We start from the raw sequence: 22,488 nt of genomic DNA on the forward strand, positions 1-22,488 counted from the left end.
AAATCATAACTTTTAAGTCCTGACTTTTCCCGCTGGGTGTCAGAATTCAAGGCTCCAGCTCCATAGTGCGCCTGCGTAGCTCTCGGGTTGCTGGGAAACCGCGACGCTGTAGTCCCTACCCGTGCAACGCGCTTGATCATGGCCAAATTCGTGATTGCGGGTGAGTGTTGTCCGCGATTTTCCGCAGATAGCTCCAAATGTAACTCTAGCCTATAGACAGACCACGAGAGCGGCGTATTTACCGAAAGGCCACATTGTGCCAAGCACTCCGGATACAGTGAGGGGAAAATGCATCCCTGAGCTTGGAAGAGAGTTTCCGTTTTTGTGGGTAAAGTGTAAAAGATAAGTGTTTTTGATACGGTGTGATTAATGCGATGAGGAAAAGGTACGCGGGCTCCTGGGAAAACACAGTGCATACATTCTTACTCTGCCCCTGGGAATGGGTCTGAGCGGAAGCTGAGGAAGTGGAAGCTGAGGAAAGGGAGCATAAAAGGCTCCCTAGGGGAACTGCTACACGGGCTGTAAGGTCATTACAGACAAAAGCAGAGGCTTGAACCTCGTACTCTAACGGAGAATCTGGATCAGGGGAGAATGGCAAGAAAGAGCTGGGGCTAAATTTGCAGGAGCAGGAGCCAGATCCTTGCACCCCACAAACACCTACCACAGGCGTTTTCACTATAAAAGAAATGAAGAGTGACTGAAGGATATGTTCACTTTTACGGCCCGTAAGGAGCGTGTAATTCTGGGGTATTTTATTATTTATTTATTTATTTATTTATTTTGTGTGTGTTTGTTTAATGTATTTGGCACAGGCTTTCTCTATGCAGCTTGGACTCATAGTGATCCTCTTGTTTCAGCCTCCCCAGCGCTAGGATTATACATGTGTGCCACCACGCCCACTTTTGTTTGTTTTGTGTTTTTGAGATAGAGTTTCACTATGTAGTTCAGGCTGACGTTGAACTCACTCTGTGGGCCAGCCTGGCCTCAAACTCACAGCCATCCTCCTACATCAGCCTCTTGAGTGCTGGCATTACAGACATGTGCCATCATGCCCAGCCTGAGGAACAACTGATTCTGGAGACTGGTTTATAATGTTCTCCTGTGCTTGGTTCTGCAGTATTTTTCCAGTGGTACTAAGCACAAAGGACCCGTGCACAGGAAAAGTGTGACTGAGTCATCCAGGGTAAAGAAGGACTTCTACCAGACTTGTTTTCCAGAAAGACACTTTTCCAGAAGAACCATTTATGACATGAGCCATGGAGTGATTTGAAGTGATGGACAATGGATTTGAACTAAACAGAGAGGCTCTTAGTGGGAGGCTGAGGAGGATTAATGCCCTAGGAGTTTTTGTGAGTGTTGAGGAACTAATGATTGGGAGCAACTGAGGGAAAATGTTACAGTGAAGCCCCTCTCCCCACTGCCCTACTGATGTTCAGGCCCTTTCCCAGGGGCAGATTCAGTTTGTGTTCAGGCTCCAAAAGTGTGTGGCCCCTCATAGTGTATGTGAGGTATTTCTGCTCACACACACATCCTGACTGCATGCTGCTAGGCTGCAGACACCCCCAGCTGCAGTCGTCGGCAATGTGTTCCTCCCTAGGAAGTCAGGATGACCTGCCCAATCTAGAAAACAGAATTATCCTAGGCTCCTCTCTCTCCCTCAGCTTCTCCCTCCACCACAACTTGGCTACACTTCAAGTTCAGCCTGAGTCCCTTTCAGGGGAGATAGCTCAGGGTCTAAGCGCCTGCCAGACAAGTACAAGGACCTGATTCAATCCCCTGTTCCGCATGCTGTGCTGCTCCAGAACCCCAGGCGCACTGCGCCAGCCACCAAGACTGGGCATGGTGGTGCACACCTGGAATCTCAGCACTGGGGAGGCTGAGACAGGAGGGTCACTACAAGTCCAAGCTGCGTAGCGAGACCCTGTATGGAAGGAGGGAAGGAAGGAAGGAAGGATTAAAAAAATGAAAAACAAAAGACAGAGTCCCAGCGTGCCTCACTTCACACTTTCCCTTTGAGTGGCTCCTATTAAGTAGCTTTCATCATTAGCACTTAAAGCTTATTTAGTAGTATTTGGCAGCCTCTGAAAGGAAGTGAGAAATGGCAGTGCTGGAAGAAAATATTCAGTGGTTTGTTTTCCCTTCCACACTTTACTATTTAAGATTCTGACCTTCTATGATATTTATTTTTATTAACATAATAAAAATCAGATTATGTCATGGGCATTGTATACTATAATTTTATGTTATATATAAAATTATGTCATAACTATAATTCCATAATTTTGTAACTACGTAATTTCCATGTGATGAAAGAAAACATGGCTAATTTGAACTCTTTCAGGTAAAGCAGACTGTCCATATTATGCTAAAGCAGAGCTCCTGGCAGACTATTTACAAAAGAATCTACCTGATTTTCAGATATTTAAAATTACACAACATCCTGATGTTTGGGAGGTAAGAACCATTTTTCCATTTTGTGAAACTCAGCCAGGCACAAAAAAATGTGCTCTTATTTAATGAACTGTTGACTAGTGTATCATATTGGCTTCCAGCTGTGGTGTTTAAATACTAAGGAGTTTTAGTACTAGTAAAAATTAGTTCGTACTTAGTTTCAAGACGCTGTATTTCTTCCCAAGACTGAATAGAACAGATGGACCCTAACCAATAAGTAGACTAAGTTGGCTGTTCTAGCACCACCTCCGTTGAGAATCCAAATAGCTTGTCCTGCACTTAAAAACTTCCATTCTCCTCCATACTAAGACTTGTTGATTTGAAATTGCCACTCTGTGACTGTGTTGCCCCAGAAACAGAACTTTAAGATTGAGACTGATAAAGGGATTTTACGGGGAGGTTCTCTTGGGAACAACATCCTGAGAGGGAGTGAGGGCTGTAACAGGGCTGTATGTCATGATTTGGGGTGTTTTCAAGGGGAATGATACAATACAGGACACATTTTGTAAGATTATTTTATAATGAATCACCCAAAGAATAATATACAAACAGCACAGGAAATCTGTCCATACACTACAAACCAAAAAAATCCAGCTGAAGGCCTAGATCCCATAGTAATGTCCTACATGAGTCCAGTTGGAGACCTAGAGCCCATACACTTCCTCCCATGAGCCTAGCTAGAGGTCTAGAGCCCCTGACAGTGCCTCATGCTGGCCTGTTCATGGATCCGCACTGGGAAGGCCCAAAGATTAAGGGAGGAAGCTAAAAAATCTGTGCCAGCAGGAGGAAGGGTCTGTGCTAGCAGGCTGAGGGATCTGAACTGGAGCCAGGAAGCAGTGCTCAAGGTAAGAACCAGAGCTCCCCCAAAAAGTGCCACAGCCATGCTCAGTGACATTGAGGTCCTGAGATCATCTAATGAAGGGGAAAACTGAGTTTCCATCAGGAAAGCCAGTGACAAGCTTCTCCAGGAGACTGAGCAGTGCACCATCTTCTCCTCCAGAGCCGAGTAATGATGTTCAAGGTGAGGACCAGAGCTCCCCAAAACGAACCACAGCCATTCTCAGCAACAACAAGGTCTAGAGCTGCTCCTCTGAAAAGAACAACCAAGTTCACCAGGAAAGCCAACATAACAAGGTGACCCAGCATAATAGCCCAAGAGAACCAACAGTGTCTAGCAGCTCCCCAACAACTTCCAAACAGCTTCTCTCACGTCTTCTCTTCTTTTGCCTCTTTTGCTGCTGGCAACAATCCTCAGGTACACCTCCCACACCCAGCACCACACTAGTTAAGCTGAGTTTAACCAGTTCACCACCAGCTGGCAATCTATCACACTGTGCAAAGGGAGAAGGGCTGTGCTGCATGCCAGAGGGCCCAGCCTGTCCTTCAGGGAGCTATGCTGGGACAGCCTTTCAGAGATAGCCCAAACAGAGGCCGGGTAGCTGAGCTTTCACACTTCTGTGTCAACCAGTAACCCAGTGTGCACGGCCCCCAGGAAAGAGACTTTCATTAAGCCAAGGAGCTCCCTTTGGCTGAGGTCAGTCTTAGAGAGAGACTTGGCATCCACCATCCACCTCCAGGATGCCTGGTAACTGGGAATATGGGTGCTTTGGCTGTGAGAGGGGAATCTGAACCATGCATGATGGCATCTGCTAAGGTCTACCCATGGTACCTTTGGAGCCACATGCCCTGTACAGTAAGTTCGCACCCTCTGGTAATAGCTTCACTGGGATTCCTGATGGCATCTTTCCCTTACAGGAGGAAGGTTAGTCAAGTAAACTCCATTCTCCATTGTATGTAGTTTCAGACCAAATAGATACTCATAACCTCTATTGTCCTCTACAGATGAGATTGCTACATGTGGTGGCCTAGATCTCTGTCCATAAGAGCTCTGAGCTATAGTCTCCTTTCAGGCTGTAACTGCTGCATGTTTCCAGTTACCGTTCAAATTGAGAAGACAATACCAAAGATGCCTCAGTGAATAGCTTAGATCAGTATTAGCAAACTTGTGGCTAGAATGGTGCAGCAGGCATGCAGAACCCTCTTTGTTAGCCCACAGGTCAAGAAACCCTACTAGCCAGCTATAAAAAACAGTTGTTTGTTTCTAAACTGAAACCTCAGTATTCAGGTTTAATTGCAGTGTTGGCACTTTGTGGTAAACAAGTGAGTTTTGGGTTGCAGTTTGGACACTTGTGGTAGATTGCCAACTGGTGGTCAACATGTAATACCCAGCTGAACTGAACCAGTGTGCTGCTTGGTGTGGGAGGCCCGCCGGAGAATTGTTACCAGCAGTAGAAGAGGCAGAACTGAGGAACGAGGAAAGAGGCTGTTTAGAAGCTCTTAGGGAGGCTGTAGGGAGCTGTTGGTTCTCTTGTAGGAGCTTGTCATGCTGGATTTCCTGACGAACTCAGCTGTTCTCATTGTCAAAGGGGCTTGAGACCTGGTTGTCACTGAGAATGGCTGTGGTTCACTTGGGAAGAGCTCTAGTCCTCACGTTGAGCATCGCTTCCTGGCTTCAGAAGGGAAGATGGTGCACTGCTCAGTCTCCTGGAGAAGCTTGTTATGCTGGCTTTCCTGATAGGGCCCTGGCTGTTCTCGTCATTGGAGGGGCTAGTGACTTCACTGTCCCTGAGGATGACTGTGGTACCTTTCAGAGGAGCTCTGGGTCTAACTTTTTTGTGTCACTTCCTGGCACTTTCCCTTGGGAATTTAGAACCACCAGACACACAGTCAAGAGTTTTTGGAAGTAATGATAAACAGGATCACTGTTTATTCTATTCCTTGGTTCCTGGATTCAGATATTTTTACCTATTGTAGCAAAACCTTATATTGGTTTCCTGTATGTATTACATCCTGAAAGAGATGTCCACCCTTACGTGGTACCAGTCCAGTACAAGTACCCTTGGTGGCCTGTCCTGCCCCTCCATCAGGCTGAGTGATGTGATCTAACATTGGTAGGTTAGGCATTTTGTAAGCTTTTACCAGGAGTACTTACCAAAGTTCTAGAAGCGGAAAAGACAAGTCTTTACCCAAAATATGCTGATTCAAATCTAAATAAATCATTGACTTCTATAGAGTAGAAGGAGTCCAATAAGGCTGTCTCAGTTACCTTTCTCTTGTTGGGACAAATGTGCAACACTCAAAACTAGGGAAGGAAAAGTCTACTTAGCTCACAGTTACTGGAGGTTCTGTACTCAGCTGGCTTCAAGTCAGAGGAGCACATGGCAGAGTGGCAGTTTATGGTGGCAACAAAGAATAAGACAGCAAGAGCAAATGGGAGTAGAGGCAGCAATGGCAACAGAGAGCAAGTCTGTCCTCCTTATGTTGCATTCAGGCTATCTGCCCTGGGCTGAGCATAGTACTTGTACCCAAAATCCTAGGAGCACTCACACACATAATCCCAGCAGCACTCACACCTGTAATTCAGCACTGGATAATGAATTAATCACAAAGTCTAGAAGTCCACACCATGACTGCATGAGGCTTTTGGGGGACAACTAGACACAAACCATAACATTGACCAGGCTCCTAGGAAGGGGCTGGCTGGTACCTTCAAAGGTACTGTCGTTACTGGTAAGCAGGAGCAATAACGAGGTAGGCAGTTGGTGAATGGTAGCACATCTCCTGGGGCTACTGCAGGGTTTAGTGTCTTGGTTAACCCTTCTGTGGCTGCAGCTGTGCAAGCCAGCACACCCCTGTCTGTCTATTGCTTCTTTCACAACAGGTGTACCATGGTGGGGACTGCCACTGGGCTGTTATTTCAAAAATTCATCCTCCCAATTTCCAGGGGACACAACTCCATAACATTATGACTTGTAATCCTGGCCTGGCCCGGGATAGGAGGTCACGCTGAGGTCCTCAGTGACACTGGGCCCCATCTTTCCCCAAGTGTTCCAAATGCCCTTTCAGAGAACATGGCTGACTAGTGGGTTTTCTGGCCTTTATAGTACTGGATTCACTAGCTTTTCGTCCCATCTTCCACTGTCTTGCATGGCAGTTCTGACATTTCTGTTTTATTTGGGCCATCATTTTCTCCAGGCTTTCGAGAGCCAGCCTAGCAGTGTGTTATCACTGTCTTCAAGTTCCTGCCAGGGTCTGCCCCCCTGAGTTGTCCATGAGTGCTTTATATCAGTGACATCTCTCTCATCCAGCTTTCCGTTCTACTGTGCACTTGGCACTGTGCGGGGTGAGTCCCGTGTGCATTCTGCCAGCTCCTGCAGGGACATCACCATGTTCTGTTCCATAACAGTAGAGTCCTTTTCCCCCTAAAGCCCAGCACCACTTGGCCAGGCTGTGCTGTGAGTAGAGGGACTACAATGGAATCCTCAGTCAGGCTGCTTGTTTTTAGATATGAAAAAGGAAAGGAGATCTCTAAGACCAGCAGGACCAACTAGCTGCCAAGTTTAAGACTGTCCCCTGTACTTATTCTACACAAACCAGATTATGATCGTTTAAACATTCTCTCATAAATATTAGCACAAGTCTCCAGGTAACTTTCAGCTCATTTAGTTCCACCCTGCATAAGTCATGCTCACCTGCTGGAAAAGCCATGTCAGAATCCACATGGCCATAAAACTAGAAATATTTCACATACAAGAAGAATAAGGGAAAAACGTTTCTTTAGTTGGTCAAATTAGAGCAGTTGACCTTTCTTTCTTTCTTTATTTCTTTATTTATTTATATTTTAGGGAAGGATCTACATGGTGTTGAGGGTCTCACTACTAGATCGGACTCATAGTGATCCACCTGTTTACAGCCTCCCAAGAGCTAGGATTACAGGGGTGTGCCACTACCCCCAGTCTCAATTGCTGTCTCAGTGTGCCCTGGGGGCAGGGCCGGCATGGCAGGCCCGGAGATCGAACCCCGGCCCCCGTGCCTGCTTTCATGTGCTTTAATCCGCTGAGCTATTTGGCCAGCCCTTGACTTTCCTTTAAGTCAGATAGTTGCACTTCAGGTGTCCTAAAAAGAAAGAAACAACTTTTAGAACCTTTGCTGTCAGTGAATTTGAGGATATTTTCATATTTTTAAGTCATTAGCTAAATCATCACTTTTTTACATTTACATTTTCCTGCTTAAAGATAGCTAGATGATATTTCATATATACAATGGCATTAAAAGCAAGCTGGAAAAAAAAAAAAGCAAGCTGGCATTTGGAGTTTGGGTTCTAAGATAGTGAATTGAATTCTCAGGCAGATCAAACATCTGCTTTTTTCTTGGAGTACCCTTCAATAGGAGTGGCTGAGAGATGTGTGTGAGAAAAATAAGTGGAGTCACCAAAAGTCCCCCATCATCTGGAGAGAGCTGCTGGACCGTGGAGGAAAGGGCTCACTCTTGGGCGGATACAATGAGTTCCTGGAGCATGCGCAGGTACAGGAATTAAGTTGACTTATCTGCTCAAAGCGTATTCTCTTACATTGTTCCGTGCTTCAAATGTCTTGCTCTCTGAGGTATCCTCTCACCTCTCTGTCTTGTTTATTTTGACTTCAAACCAAATCTTCCCGTCCTAGCCATTGCCAGGTCCTCTGAGGTGACTTTTCCTTCCCTGCTGTGTAGCTGTACTATGGTGTCACCTCTAGCATGAGCACCGAGATGATGATGGTCATTGCTCAAGAGAACCTGGAGGTGCATAGAGAAAGAGCACAGAGGAAAGAATCCGTGGAAGATCTCGTCAGCCCCTTACGAGTCTGGATTACCAGGTAGGACAGGGAGAACCCAGGGTTTATGAGCTTGCCTTTTTATTTTAGAAAGGCCAGTTGGATAGGATTTGTTCCATGGTGAAAGAATGCCTAGATGTCAGATTTGACATTTGAGTGTTTGTGATTTGAAAGTGTGTGTGTGTGTGTGTGTGTGTGTGTGTGTGTGTACCTATACTTACATATGTAGGTATGTGGTCATATATAGGCCCTCTAGCATAAGCCAGTGCATGAGTTCTACGCTTTCCCCATACCCATGCACGGTGGACTCTGTGTTCTCCCTCAGAAAGCAGCTGTAGAGTGTCCTGCTTCGCCCCTGTCTGTCTCTGGCCCTTGCCCTCCCTGACCATGTCTCCTCCTCTTTCTCACTAGCTCTTCCCAGGCTCTGGCACTTACCCCTCACTTACTCCCCTCCATCCTGTCCTTCCTCCCTCCTCCTCTCCTCCAGGTTCCACTCAGCACTCTCGTCCATGTTTTGCATCTTCCCTTCTCTGCTCTCAACCTCTCTCTGTGTGTTTCTTCTTCTCACTCTCCTCTTTCCTTCCCCCACCCTCAGTCCATCTCTCACACTGCTCTTTCCAGCTACATATCTGTAGTGTAATGTAATACGTAGACTTATGTTTAAAATAATTTCTACTATAAAAAATACAGATCTAGAAAAGAATTGAGACTTCTATAATAAATGTCTATGACCCCAGCACCTATATTAGGTAAAGACCACGTCACAGAAGGACTGATATAGTATAGGTTCTGTTGAAATCCCCACTGTGGCCCTCCGCATACCCCCTCTCTGACTACTGGAAATCCTTGGATGAGTTTCCCAGCTTCCCCTAGTTGATGTCATAACGACTGAAGGCCCTGCTGTTGGCTGAATGTGGTTCAGTGCACCGTGCACACCCTATGTTGACTCTGGCCACTTCAAGGATTTTTTTTCTTGAGAGACTTTGGAAAAGATAGTCCATTCCTTAAAAAGTATTATTTTGGGGCTGGGGAGATAGGTTGGTGGTCTAAGCACCTGCCTGGCAAGCCTAAAGACCTAGGTTTGATCCCTAGTACTGCATGCCATGCCAGTCCTGAACCCCGGGTGTGCCGAGGTGGCCACCGAAACCGGGCATTGTGGGGAATGCCTGGAATCCCAGCACTGGGGAGGCTGAAACAGGAGGGTCACTGTGAGTTCAAGCTGTGTAGTGAGACCTTGTACCAAATAAATAAAAGGTTTTTTTAAAAAACTATCACTTTGTAGATAAGTACATGAAATAAGAGAGCTATGGTTAACTGAAACTTATGTCTTTACCTTTTCAGAGAAAATATAAACATGCAATTAGAATAAAAGGACTCAGTTCTTTGACATTTTGCTTTCTGCATAGAAGGAGTTCTGCTTTATTTGAAAAACTCTAAATCATAAACTTTTAAGTAATTTGAGTTCTTAGATTATTTTCTGATGCTCAGAATAAGTGATTAATTGTGACAAAAAATTTTTGTTCTACTTCTGATTCTTTACCCATCAAAATGTCTGTGCAGCTGTGTGAATATTTATTTAAAATATTTTATCAGCCTTAATTATTAATGCACATAGGAAATATCTACTGAGAGTAAATGCTTAGCCAGGATGTAAGCTTTCAAGATCCAACTTTGCATTTTTTTCCCCCAGCGCGTCCACTCTCACCAGCTGCAGTTTGATTCCCTTCCTGCTAAGCGGAGACGTGTTTGGGAGACACACCGTGATGAGCCTGACCCTGTTCAACCAGCAGCAGGCAGAAGAGAATCTCCAGAGCCTGGCGATGGAGGTGGAGGACCTGGCCTCGCCGCTGCTACGCAGCGTGGCCGTCTGCACCCGCATGGAGGAGGCCTTCCTCCAGGCGCACGTGGTCATCCTGCTGGACGACAGCACTGTGCAGGAGGTGCACAGCCTGGAAGACTGCCTGCGGCAGAGGGCGTCCCTGTACCAGCTCTACGGGCAGCTGCTGGAGAAGAACGCGCATGACTCGGTGCGAGTGATCGTGGGGGGAAAGACTTTCGTGAACCTGAGGACGGTGCTGCTGAAGAGGTTTGCTCCGAGCATCGCGCACAACATCATCGCTGTGGCCCTCGCGGTGGAGGGAGAAGCCAAAGCCCTCTTAGCCAGAAAATTGAAAACTGCTTCCTCCTGTGAGTGAATGAGCCCTTGTCAGGGTTGGCTGTGGGCTTGGGTTTTAAAACAAGATTTCAAGTAGCTAGAAGCTGCATCTTCTAGGATCTTTGTGGATATCTGGAATATAAGGGGTGATCGAAAATTAAGGTGAGACTGTTTAAATTTTTAAAATCTATCACAGTGAAAGGCATACTGCCACTAATTGCCTTCAAAATACTCCTCCTCACTTTGAGCACACTTGTGCCATCCTTCTTGCCACTTTCTAACGCACTTCTAGGAGTCCTCCTCCGTGAGTGTGTCTACCGGATAGCTCCATAGATAGGGCAAATACTGATGCCCAGTGCCAAGAAGGGGACAAGCAGGCTCACCCTGGCACCACATGACTTCTGGCTCTTGCCCAAAGTCAGATGACCAGAAGAGGTAAACGTTTTGCATCAGTTCAGAACATCAGGGCAGCCACAACAGTACGACTAGACAACCACTGAGCAAGACTTCCAGAACTGTTTCAGAAAGTGGCAAGAAGGACAGAATGTGTTCAAAGTAAAGGGGGTTATTCCAAAAGGGATTAATGACAGTGCACTTCAATATTTTTTTTTGAATTGCACACTCACCATAGTTTTTGATGATACCACATAGACATCGGGAACAGACACAAACTTTGATAAGCTGCAGCCGTCCTGCACTGCTCAGGAGGCACAGTGCAGGCACTCGACTGATGAAACCACATCACGTATCGGATCCTGTGTGTGCTCTTTTTCCCTACACCTGCATGCCAGGATGAGGCTCAATTTATAAATTGGGTTCCAAGGTCAGACGAAAGTGAGCACATTCAGGGTGGTATGTCCGTAGGCTAGTTTATAAATTAGGGATAGCAAGAGATTAGCAATGCTAAGAATAAACTAGAAGGGCCAGTGAGATAGCGCAGCAGATTAAGTGCCTATTTTGACAAGCTCAGGGACCAGGATTTGATCCCTGGTGCCATGCCTGCCCCAGGGAGCACTGAGCCACCAACAGAGTCCGGGCATGGAGACACAAGCCTATAATCCCAGTGCAGGAGGATCATCATGAGGCTGATCTACATAGTGAGATCTTGTACCAAATACACAAATGAAGAAAAAAAAAAGAATAAACTAGAAAAAAATATGACAATATACTGTGATAAAACTTATGAATTAATTTATTGCTAGAATTTCTCATCTACTATTTTCAGACTAAGGTTAGCTGAAACCAGTACTCCAAGCTTGCTGAAAGTACAGACTTGCATATGAGGGACTACTGGATTGTGTAGATTTTTTGCACAGGCTTTTATATACATACAGAAATCATGTCTAGCCTTATAAAAATTAATAATGTTTAATATGTGTCTCTGTTTCTCTTCTCTTGTTGCTGGGACAAATACCTGATACCCAAAATGAAGGAAGGAAAGGTTTATTCAGCTCATGGTTACTGGAGGTTTCAGACCATACTCAGGTGGCTCCAAGGCAGAGTGGCACAGGGCAGAGAGCATCCATTCGTGGCTGCAGCAAAGAGCAAGCGAGCAAAATGAAGGAGTGACAGCAACAATGGCAACAGAGATGAAGTCTGTCTCTCTTAAATTGCAATCGGACAGTCTACCCCAGGCTAGGGAAAAGTACACACACCTGTAATCCTAGCAGCACTGAGACCCATAATCACAAACTTGGATCACTCATAATCTCATTGGATCATGAGTTAATCACAAACTCTAGAAGTCCTCACCCCATGACTGCATGAGGCTTTGGGGGAACAACTAGACACAAACCATAACAATATGATATGATCTATATGAGTCAAGGAGTTATTTGAAACTTAATACTCCATTTTTCCACAATAATAGTTAATGAGGATACTTTGGTGTTTTTTAAAAATTAGGGCTCTTTTTGTTTTTTGTCTTTTTGAGACAGGGTTTCACAGTACAGTTAAGGCTGGCCTGGGACTCACAGCAGTCCTCCTGTTTCAGCCTCCAGGCTAGGGCTCTTTTAAAGTGGCTTTGTCCCACTTCTTCCCATGAGACCTTGAGCACTCATACTTGGTGTGCCTCGGTTTTCTCATCTGTAAAATGAGGATGTTAGTAGCTCCTTCATCCTAGCATTGACGTGAAGGTGCAGTGGGATATGGTTCTAAAGAGCTGCAAAGAGTAGCTGGCACGTGGTGAAACTGCTAGAATGTTAACTTTATCTATTGATTTATGCTGCCTGCTCAGAGTCTGCCCCACTAGTATTTGAACAGGTAGACATGAAATCCGTGTAACCGTGGGACTGCATCGCAGAATGGGCACCTGTATTTACAGAGGGAAATCACACTTGACACACGTCAGTTCTCTGTGCCCTCCAATGGAGCAGTGCATCCGCACGAATGAAATGCAAGCCCGGAGGCTCTAAGTCAGGCAGGAAAGAGCGTCAGTGAGCTCCTAACACACGGCTCAGTACTGCGCTGTCCATTTCTTTACACAGCAGGGCTACATAGCACAATCCCTGGTATTCTTATATCTTTTGTGTCCTATGCTAAGATCAGGATAATACTCGGCTAAATTAATGCTAAAATCACCCAATAGGAAGTAAGTCCTTTTCTAACCATTTTATCCTTGCCATCAGTCTTATATTTACATATGTAGATACACATGTGGACATGTCACCAAAGGTATAGAGTACACTAAAGATATGAAGAAGACGTGATACAAATTTAAAACTGTGTGTGTGTGTGTGTGTGTGTGTGTGTGTGTGTCTAGAGTATTGTGGCATGTGTGTAGGGTATGTATGTGTGCCTGTGTTTGTGTGTATTGGGCATGATAACTGAGGGCTTTCATCCACTAAGTGGCTGCTTCATGGGTCTGCTGATCATGTAATTCTAAACTCTGCTGTACTCAAAACAGGTAAGCATGTAAGAGGCAGAAAAAACAAAACCCAGAGGAAAGTTTAGAAAAGGAGAGATATTAGAGACAGTAGTCAAAGTAAACTTGTTGGCAGAACAGCCAGAAGAAATTCATCAACAGCTGAAACAGAATTAAGAAAATGGCATGAAACCACCAAAGAAACCATACTGGAATCTTTCCAGATGGCAAGAGGGTAGCAAACCTTTTCAGAAAATCATGGCTCAAACCAGTCCTAGACCTCTAATCGCAGCACTGGGGAGGCTGAAGGAGGAGGATATCCGAAGGTCTGAGGCCTGTCTATGCTACACAGTGAGACCCTGACTCATAGACAGACAAAAGCTTCAGCACATGCCCTAAATTCAGTTCACATGAAAGCTTGTTCTTCAGACCACATGTAATAGCTCAGTTGGGACTCCTGTGTCACAAGTGATAGAAAATCAACTCCATATGACTGAAGTCAAGCAGAGAACTTTTCTTCAGTAACTAGAAGGAGAGAAGGTCATCCGTATTTCAGGCCTCCGATGGTAGCATATTTACTTATTCCTTCATTTGGCCTTTCTTCAGCCTTGGCGCTAGTCTCAGCTAGATGCTAGAGACAGCAAAGTGACTGTTGGCATCCCTGCCAATGTCCACAGAGTTCACGCCCCTGTAGGAAGGATGCTGTCCCTCCTGCTTGATTGGGCCAAAGGCAGAGGATTTGGCCATGCGCATACTACATGCTTGTTTCTGAGCAGACTCCACGGTCAGAAGATGGCCTCTTGTCCCTCATCTCAGTGCCAGATCCAGTGGGGAGCAACACCCCTCCAAGCCCCTGAGGACTAATTTGGGCGAAAGGGCAGTCATTTGAACTAAGATCAGTTATTTGAAGAAAAAAAGAAGGAATATCAGAACAAACACCACCAGCAGATGTTAACTAATTTTCTGAAGCAGAATGCATAATTTAGGAGTTTACAGCTATTAAGGCCCTAAAACCAATGAGAAAAATGAGACCCAGGGAGAGAAAGCTTCTTTAGACAGTAGGAAAGAAATATCCTTTATGCCAGAGAATTATTCTGCCCTCGTGGAGCCCATGAATTTTAACCCCTGAGGACTCTTCCCTTTCCTGCTACAGTGTACAGAGTAAAGAGGTAATGGAGGAACTAATGGAACCCAAATGCACATCACCTGCTCTCCTGAGAGCTGGGTGGTGGAGAGAGGTTGTCTACCTAAGATCTGTTCTCTTCCTTCTGTCCTCCAGCCTGTCCGTTGCTGTGGAAGTTCAAACAACCATAATCCTTTTCTTCAGTGCTCTTGCCCCAAGAATGACTTAACAATGTTGTCTTGTAACTGTGAGGTGTGATACCTGGAGCTGCTGCAGCCATTTAGGACAATGAGGGCAAAGCCAAGAGAATCACATTGTTAAGCTGTTGAACAATCACATCACAGCCTCCTTTGACTTATTATCTAAGAAAAGTAAACTCTTTTCACTTAAGACAAATGAGTAGCCAAAGCTGTGCTACTTCAAACCAAAAATAATCTTACTATCTATGAGAAAACAAAAATATTCATTCTTCATAATATAGAACTAAATGTTTAAGCAAATAATTAAGTAACTAAATACAATGTGTTCTTGGTTCACAAACTTAATTCTTACCACAAGTCTGCTCGTAGACTAAACTGAATGAGAACAGAGTCAGATTTCCTCTGAAGGAACATTGAACCTAGCCACTGGATTTGATTGAGTTCTTGTACAATTCAGGCTGTGATCAGAAGCATGGAAAGATTTAAGTTTGTGAACCAAGACACAAAAATATCTAGAATTGCTGCAACTGTGCTTTGCATACAGTAGTTCTAGAAAATCCACAGTCAAAGAGTCCTCTAAAATACCAGTTCCTATTTCCCTTGACTGGGGTCCTCTTAACTCCTTTTCGTAGCTAACTATTGTACCACTGCAGGCGGCTGTCTCCTCACCCACTCCCTTCCCCCCAGAGTGGTGTATGTTCTGAGTTTGGGTCTAATCTGTCTTCTTCTGAACCTAATACTCAGAAATGCCTCTTAATTTGTACTACTTATAGACTGAAAATGTTTGCCAGGCTCCTATTGTTATATACCTGCTTTTCACAGGAGACTAAACCCAAGAGTGAAGTAATTTTCCCAAATTTCTATTCAGTGTAGAATCAAAGACACATTGTCCCAAGCAGAGGAGATGAAAAGGGCACCCTCTCTGTCCTTTCTTGCCTGTCTCCCTCTCTTCCTATCTGCCTCTTGTCTGTCTGTCTCTCTCCCCTCCTCTCCCCACTCCCTCCTCAGCCCTTTGCTCTTCCCCACCCACCCCCTTCCTCTGTAATGAGGGTAGGACCAATCTCAGCGGTACAATTTTCATAGGCTTCTTTCAGGAAACACTACAGTATCCTATATTTACTCTCATACCCATGCCATTAACAAAGCACTATGAGGGACTGCCACACCCCGATGACTAAGGAGTTGATCCTCACCTTGTATATAGCTCAAGGGACCATGAACTTTGATTCATTTTAGAGCAAATGGACCAAAATAGACATAAAAAATAAGCTTCAGGTAATTTTTATATAAATGTATTTTATTATGGCCATTTGTTTTTCTATTCTTAGGCATCAAGAATGTGATTATTTGGGGTAACATCACTGGAAATCACTACATTGATCTGAGGAAGGCAAGAGTTTACAAACAGGAGAGTGCCATTTGGGGACCTCCTCAATTTTCTCGTCCTATTTTAGACTTGATTTTCGATAGGTACTGTACATTTTTAAATGAAATGTATTAATAATATTCTGTGAGTGTGTGATACTTGTTACTATCTATAGAATAATCTTCCATATATTTGCACAAAAATAACCTGCATTCTCTACTCATTTCTTCATGTTTTCTATTAAAGAAACTTAGACAATTTCACAAAATATGCACAGGTCAATACCAACCCAAGTTTGATTTTGAAATTGTTTTTATATTTCAGACTATTACTGAAGTAGTCTATACATCCCATTAACATTAGCTCAAAAACAAGTATAATATGTAGAGGAGGGCTTGCCTAGTGCAGAGGCTAAGAAATCGAGCCAAGCTGAAGTATTATGAGAAAGAGGAATTACAATGATGCGCAGGCCAGGCCAGGCTGGGAGCTCTGTCCCAGGAGGGGCAGAACTGAGATATTCAGGAAACCTGCCTGGTCGGCCTTTTCACTGGGCCAGCATATTAGCTGGGTTGGAATAGTTAACTTCCCTATGCCTTGCTTTTCCATCTGCAGTGGAAAAGGCCCCACCATGTGGCCTGTGTAGGGTCTCTGCGAGGATGAAATGGATTCATCCAGATAAGGCATGACGAGGAGGGCAGGAGAGCCTCTGAGGCCTTGTCCAAGCCTGGAGCACTCTCCCAATTGTAGCGTTCCCACTTTTGCCCACACTGTCCATCTCTTGGCCACAGAAACCTCAGCTGTGTCCAGGAATGACATGCCCAAGGCTCCCTCCTGGGGCCTGACTTCCCTGTGTCTGCCATCTGCAGAGGACCTGTGTCACATGGAACCGTGTCCTGTGCTGACCCATTAATGGGGTAGCCCTTTAGTACTGGTCCAGTCCAGCTGTTCCTTGCCTTTATACACCAAATCATGAAAGCACAGTTGCTCTGTAAAATTATTTGATTTTAAACAAAAGATACCACTTTACTGGTTCTAAGATAGCATCTGTATAGAATGAATTCATTGGAACAAAAGTAATTGTTTGTTCTTGCCATCTTTGGCCACTTTCCTGTGTCCCATATTTAAAATTTGGGGATTGCTCCCTGCCCCCTTTTGTTACTTTTCCATTGACTTTTTAATGGGAACTGGAGCCCCTAAATGTGTCAACTGGAGTTGTATTTCTGTCTTGATTGTGGAATTGATTCCCTTAACTTAGTTCCCTTTCTCTCTGTGTTGTAAAATTGTTTCTTTCTCTCTTTGCAGTGAGTGGCTGAAAACTGAATTTGTGGAAAGTGTTCAAACTTTAACCACCACAGGAAAACATTTTGGCAGCATATTGGCTGCACACAGCATCGGTACGACGCTTCAGTATTGGTGCCAAGGTTCCCCACCTGGGGAGATCGTGTCCTTAGGAGTGTTGAGTGAAGGTAACTCTGGGTTGTCCATTTCTTGTAATATTTTAAAGCCTCCTGTCTAGGTCTTAATATGGCCTGGAAACTGGACATACATATTATATGTATTATGTATATTATATGTATTATTAGACATATTACATTTATGAATTTATTATTTTGGTTATTGTTCCAAAAATTTAATATTTTGTATGAATGCACTAGGAACACACACACACACATTACAACCAACCTCTGCCTTCAGTAAACCAAATATAAAATAAGGGAGAGCCAGACACATAAAGAAAATTATCCCAAGAAGTTTTTCTTACTGTACCAGCTGAGAAAGAGAAAGCAAGGTCCAGGAGCTGGCAGGGTAGAAGACACTGCAGGAAGCCATGGGAGCAGTGTTGAGCAGTGCTGACCTAGAGGATAAGAAGGTGCAGGGAGCTCTAGAAGGGAAGGCCCAGGGCAAGAGGCAAAGGGACACAGAGGACTAGCCCTTGGGTGGACCAGGAAGCCCTGGGACATGGAAAGGGTGCTTTCCACTAACAAATGGGACAGTGGAATTTTTAGAGCCTTAATGTTTTCTGCTAAAAACTATTCAGAAGTCTCCTACCAGTTTTCTAAAACAGGAAAAAGAATAAATGATATTCTGTCCTCCATAGATTCTATGTCAAGCTCCTCTTTCCTTTGCGTTTCGCTGTGTCCCCTCAGCAAATGTCTTTGCTCTGGGATCTTTGGGCCTGGACCTCTCCACTGAGCTCTGGCCTGTGAAACTTGGCCACTAGGATGTCATACTGTCCTTCACCCCTGACGTTGACCTACCTAAACCTACAGCCTTGCTCCCAAGTCTGATCCATGTCTTTCCATCCTTGTGAAGCAGTGGAGCCACCATCATCTCCTTTGTGGCTCTGACTTTGGTGTGGGTCAAGGACATGCTCCAAGTCCCTCAGGTAGCAGTTGACCTCTGTCTCTCCTCTCTACTTGCACGGCGTCTCATTCCTCTAGCAGATAGTGTGTCACAGTCTGCCTCTTTAGTTGCATGTGTCTGCTTGCTTATTAGCTGTCTGCACTCTAGGGCCAGGACTCTGTGTCTTCTTTCTACACCTTCAAGAAAAGAGCAGTTTATACCAGAGACACTCAGTCGATCTTGTTCAGTTGAAGTTAAGGTATATAAAATCTGCTTGCCATGTGCTAAGATCCATGCATCACTTCCTAGGAAAAGAAGTGTTTTTAAACCCTACCTTGACCTGTAGAAAAAAAGTTAAATCTATGTAGGAATTACATTCAAAAATAAAGAATACGATATGTGGGGAGGGAATCGAATGATCATTATCTGTTTGGAGTAAGCCCTTACACCTTCTCTGTCTATAACTTTAGTCTGCACAGGTAAAGCAAATAAAAGAATTAATAGAAGACCTGAGAAGCCCCCAATAGAGTTTTTGGGATCCAAGTTTCTGGACCGTCCTCAGGGTTGTTTTTCCCTACCAACATCGTTAGTGCCTAGATTGGCAAGATTTCTATTACTTGATGGAGGTATCAAAAACGAGAGCAGTTTTACCTGAATGATGCTCAGTTAGTAATACATAATACCAGTGTTTTATTTAGAGCACAGCCAAATGGGGACCTGGAAGCTAGAAGGAATAAGCAGCTCTCAGGCTGCTGCTTCGCCCTCCCAGCCCTTCTGACCCTCAGAGTGAAGGCTACAACTGTTCACAAGTCTGAAAAGCCAGAATGACAGGAGACAAACCATGGGAAGCAGACACAAGAAACAGAATCAAGATGTGGCAAGGAAAGGTGGCCTTCACTCCCAGATATGAGAAAAATAGAGAAGGGAGAATTGCCAGTACTTGGAGAAGTGCTCAGCCAATACTCACAGAATGAGTATTGCTTCAGCCAATACTCACAGAATTCTCCTTCGTGGAGAATTCCAGAAATGCAGTTCTGTTACTGAGTATCACGTATCCTTTAGGAAGTGTTTATTCTCTGAGTTCTTTTGTTTTACTTTGCCTTTTGTTTGCTTACTACAGGCCAGTTTGGTATTCCTGAAGGGATTGTTTTCTCTATGCCTGTGAAATTTGAAAATGGAACTTGGGTAGTTCTTACAGATCTCAAAGATACTGAAATAAGTAAAGAAATGATGATGGAAATGACGAGTGATCTAATTCAGGTAATCTCAAGAGCACACACAGGGATCTGACTTTGTTAATGACTAAAAACTGATTCCCCTCAACCAAGGCATCCATTATTCTTCTCTGGGTTCAATTTATAACTTATTCCTAAAGATAATGAGGCAATGAAAGTTTTTAAACATCAGCAGATGCTGTCCCCACCCCTGGGGTGCGATTGAGACTGGGCGTGGTTACGTGGGCCTGTAATCCCAGCTCTTGGGAGGCTGAAAACAAGAGAATCACTATTGAATCCCATCAGTGTAGTGAGACCCTATAGACCCTGTAGATCCTGTACTAAATACATTTTTAAAAAATCAGCAGAACACTTCTCATTTGGCTATAGAATTTCTGGGATGCTAAGAATATTTGTAGCCGATTTAAAATCTAGAATTAAGGTATTTCCGTATTAAAGAATGATTAAGTTAGTAATTGTGGTCATTTAACTGATTATGCAATTTTTCAACAGGAAAAACTTGTTGCACTTGGAGAGCTGCTGACTTTTCAGCCACACAAATCAGGTGATAATTCCTTGGATGTGATGCTTCATTAGGCTGCTGTTAAGAAAGAATTAAATACTTCCTATAACTTAACCCAATAATGTAGATGACACTAATCCATATTTTGTCATTTTTAACTAAATTACTGATAAAATAAGCTGCCAAGTTCAGTGTGTCTTTTGAAATAAAATATAAAAATGCTAAGGAAATCGCATCATAAAAACACTATGGCCTTATAAGTTTGCATATATCATGTATGTATTCATTTTCTACAGCTACTATAGCAGACTACCACAAACCTTGGTTGCTTAAAACAACAGAATTACTTAAGACTTAGGTTTTGGTGTCATCAGGACTAGGTTCCCTCTGAAGGCTCTGGAAAGGAATCTGCCCTTCCTGCTTTCAGCCTTTGGGCTTAGAGCTATATCACTCCAATCTCTGCTTCTTTTGTATCTGTCTTCCTCTTGCACCTGTGTCTCCAGGTCTCTCCTACTCCCTCTGTACCTGTGTCTCCACTGTCTCTCTCCCTCTGCACCTGTGTCTCCAGCTCTCTCTCTTTCTTTCCATATAAGGATACTGAGCATTCATTTATGCCCTGTCTCTCCAATGTAATAATGACCCTGTCTTAAATTCAGCCTTAAATGTCTACTGAGATCTAGTTTCTAGAGAATGCCACATTCACATGTTCCAGGGCTTAAGACTGCACTAGATCTTTTTGGGAGCACAGTTCAGTCCAAATGTTTATTTTTCTAGTAACTTTATTTAAAACATCCATAAATTTCAGTAAGCTTATTTTTCTCACAATCATTTTCTCTAATTTCAATGCATTGGGAAATGCTGTCATTTTTGTTTTTTCTTTTGACCTAAAGAAAACCCAAATATTGATATTGAAGTAGACATGAAGAAATAAACCTAGTTGTACAAATAACTTTAATCAAATATCTTTTTGAGTCCAACATTCTTCCTTCCTGCTAATATTTATGTACTAATAGTCGAGAAATTGCCTTCTCTGGAGATGCAGGGGTGGATAAGATAGACCCGATTTTGCTTTTGCTTTCTTGGAGATTGCACTACATTACAGAGCCACACATGATGAAGGTGACCTCATTGGGGTGCATCTTAGGTAAGAGAAGTAAAGGGAGCTGTACTGGGACACCTTAGGCCTAGGGACAGAAGGGAAGAAGTTGGGGCAGAAATGCACAGATCAGCTTGTTTTGAAAAACTTGTTTGTCTGAAGCCTAAACAGATGGAGCTGAGGTAGGGCCACTGGGACTAGGTGTGAGAACTATAGATCTTTGCATTAAGGAGGATACACTCCAGAGCAGCTGACAGAGAAGGGTGTGAAAGAGGCAGTCATAAAGGTCTGATGAGCCCCTGAAATCGATCAGGTGTGTGATTTGTTTGAAAAACATAGTGGAAGGGATGCTTATAGCCAGGACTAGAGGCCATCAAAATCTGAAAGATATTTAGGAGAGATAATTACCAAGATATGATGGTGGCTTGTCCTAAGGACCAAGGCATCTTATTGTTGAGTAAATGGGTATATTTATTATGGGATAGATAAATGGTAAAAGGTCATTTTCATTATGTGCAAGAGAAAGTGTACATGAGCATGTGTGCGTGTGTGTGTGGGGGGGGACAGGAGGAGACTGGTACCAGACTACATGAAAAATGAGTTTAGTTCTTACATTCTGATTATGAATACCCATGTGATGTCTAAAATATCCATCCAAAAGCTGCATACTTCCTGGAGCTCAAAAAGATTGGGACAGCAGGTATCAGATTAGTAAGTTACTGAGTTATAAGTAGAAAAGAAACTATGAGTATGATGAAAATTATGTAATAGAAAATGGAAGACGGAGGCCTAGAGGACCTGGAGGGAGGTCAGGTGTGGTGGTTACATAGACAAGAGCAGCTGCCAGAGGAGCATGAGACAATGGAACCTGAGAGCTGAGGTTTTGGGAGGTGTACAGGCAGAGAGTGTTTTAAGAATGAGAGCTGGCCTGTGTGGGCACATGCTACTGGCATGTCAAGTAAGATGCAACCTGAAAGGTATTCAGTGGATTTAATGACAAGGATTATTTGTGACTTTGATGGGAACAATTCTGTGCAATGGGGAGGGTAGAAATGAGACCACTGTGAAAGGGAGACCCTCCACCTAGGTGCCACAGTCCCACTGCGGAGCTCATGTGCTTAGTGCTGTGAGCCAGAGGAACGTGCTGGATGAAATGGGAGCAGTCTTCATCAGGATGTTGACGTGGTGCAGTGGGAGCCTTCTTAGAACCTTCTGGAAAGGGTTTTAGGCAAGAAAGTAATAGCAAATTCTAAGCTTAGAGCTCTGTTTATGAGTAAGATGAATTGAAGAAAGATAAGAAGCAGGAAGACCTTGTCTTAGTTACTTTTTACCTGTTGAATATCCGACACTCAAAATGAAGGAAGGAAAGGTTTATTTAGCTCACAGTTTCTGAAGGTTTCAGTTCTTACTCAGTTGTCTCCAAGGCAAAGGACAGCAGCTCATGGTGACAGAAAACAGTCAAGAGCAGAGGAGGAGCAACAGCTTCAGCTCCATCAAGCCTCT

General features: G+C 44.0%; 1 protein-coding gene across 2 annotated transcripts in view; it reads left to right on the top strand.

The window, feature by feature from the left end:
* Window positions 1-89: 89 nt before the first annotated feature.
* Window positions 90-22,488, top strand: part of Mdh1b (malate dehydrogenase 1B) — a 37,379-nt gene continuing 14,980 nt past the window's right edge. The window contains exons 1-9 of one of the 2 annotated variants that reach the window (XM_004626724.2): window positions 90-160; window positions 2,342-2,454; window positions 7,681-7,815; window positions 8,002-8,144; window positions 9,793-10,289; window positions 15,772-15,913; window positions 17,112-17,275; window positions 19,273-19,412; window positions 19,880-19,931. In XM_004626724.2, the coding sequence (XP_004626781.2) occupies window positions 139-160; window positions 2,342-2,454; window positions 7,681-7,815; window positions 8,002-8,144; window positions 9,793-10,289; window positions 15,772-15,913; window positions 17,112-17,275; window positions 19,273-19,412; window positions 19,880-19,931 (1,408 nt within the window). In that variant the 5' untranslated portion in view covers window positions 90-138. The remainder of the gene's footprint in view (window positions 161-2,341; window positions 2,455-7,680; window positions 7,816-8,001; window positions 8,145-9,792; window positions 10,290-15,771; window positions 15,914-17,111; window positions 17,276-19,272; window positions 19,413-19,879; window positions 19,932-22,488) is intronic. The other variant, XM_023710082.1, reaches the window with a different exon arrangement.

Source organism: Octodon degus, unplaced genomic scaffold (genome assembly GCF_000260255.1).
Source record: "Octodon degus isolate 3935 unplaced genomic scaffold, OctDeg1.0 scaffold00016, whole genome shotgun sequence".
NCBI classification, from domain to species: domain Eukaryota; kingdom Metazoa; phylum Chordata; class Mammalia; order Rodentia; family Octodontidae; genus Octodon; species Octodon degus.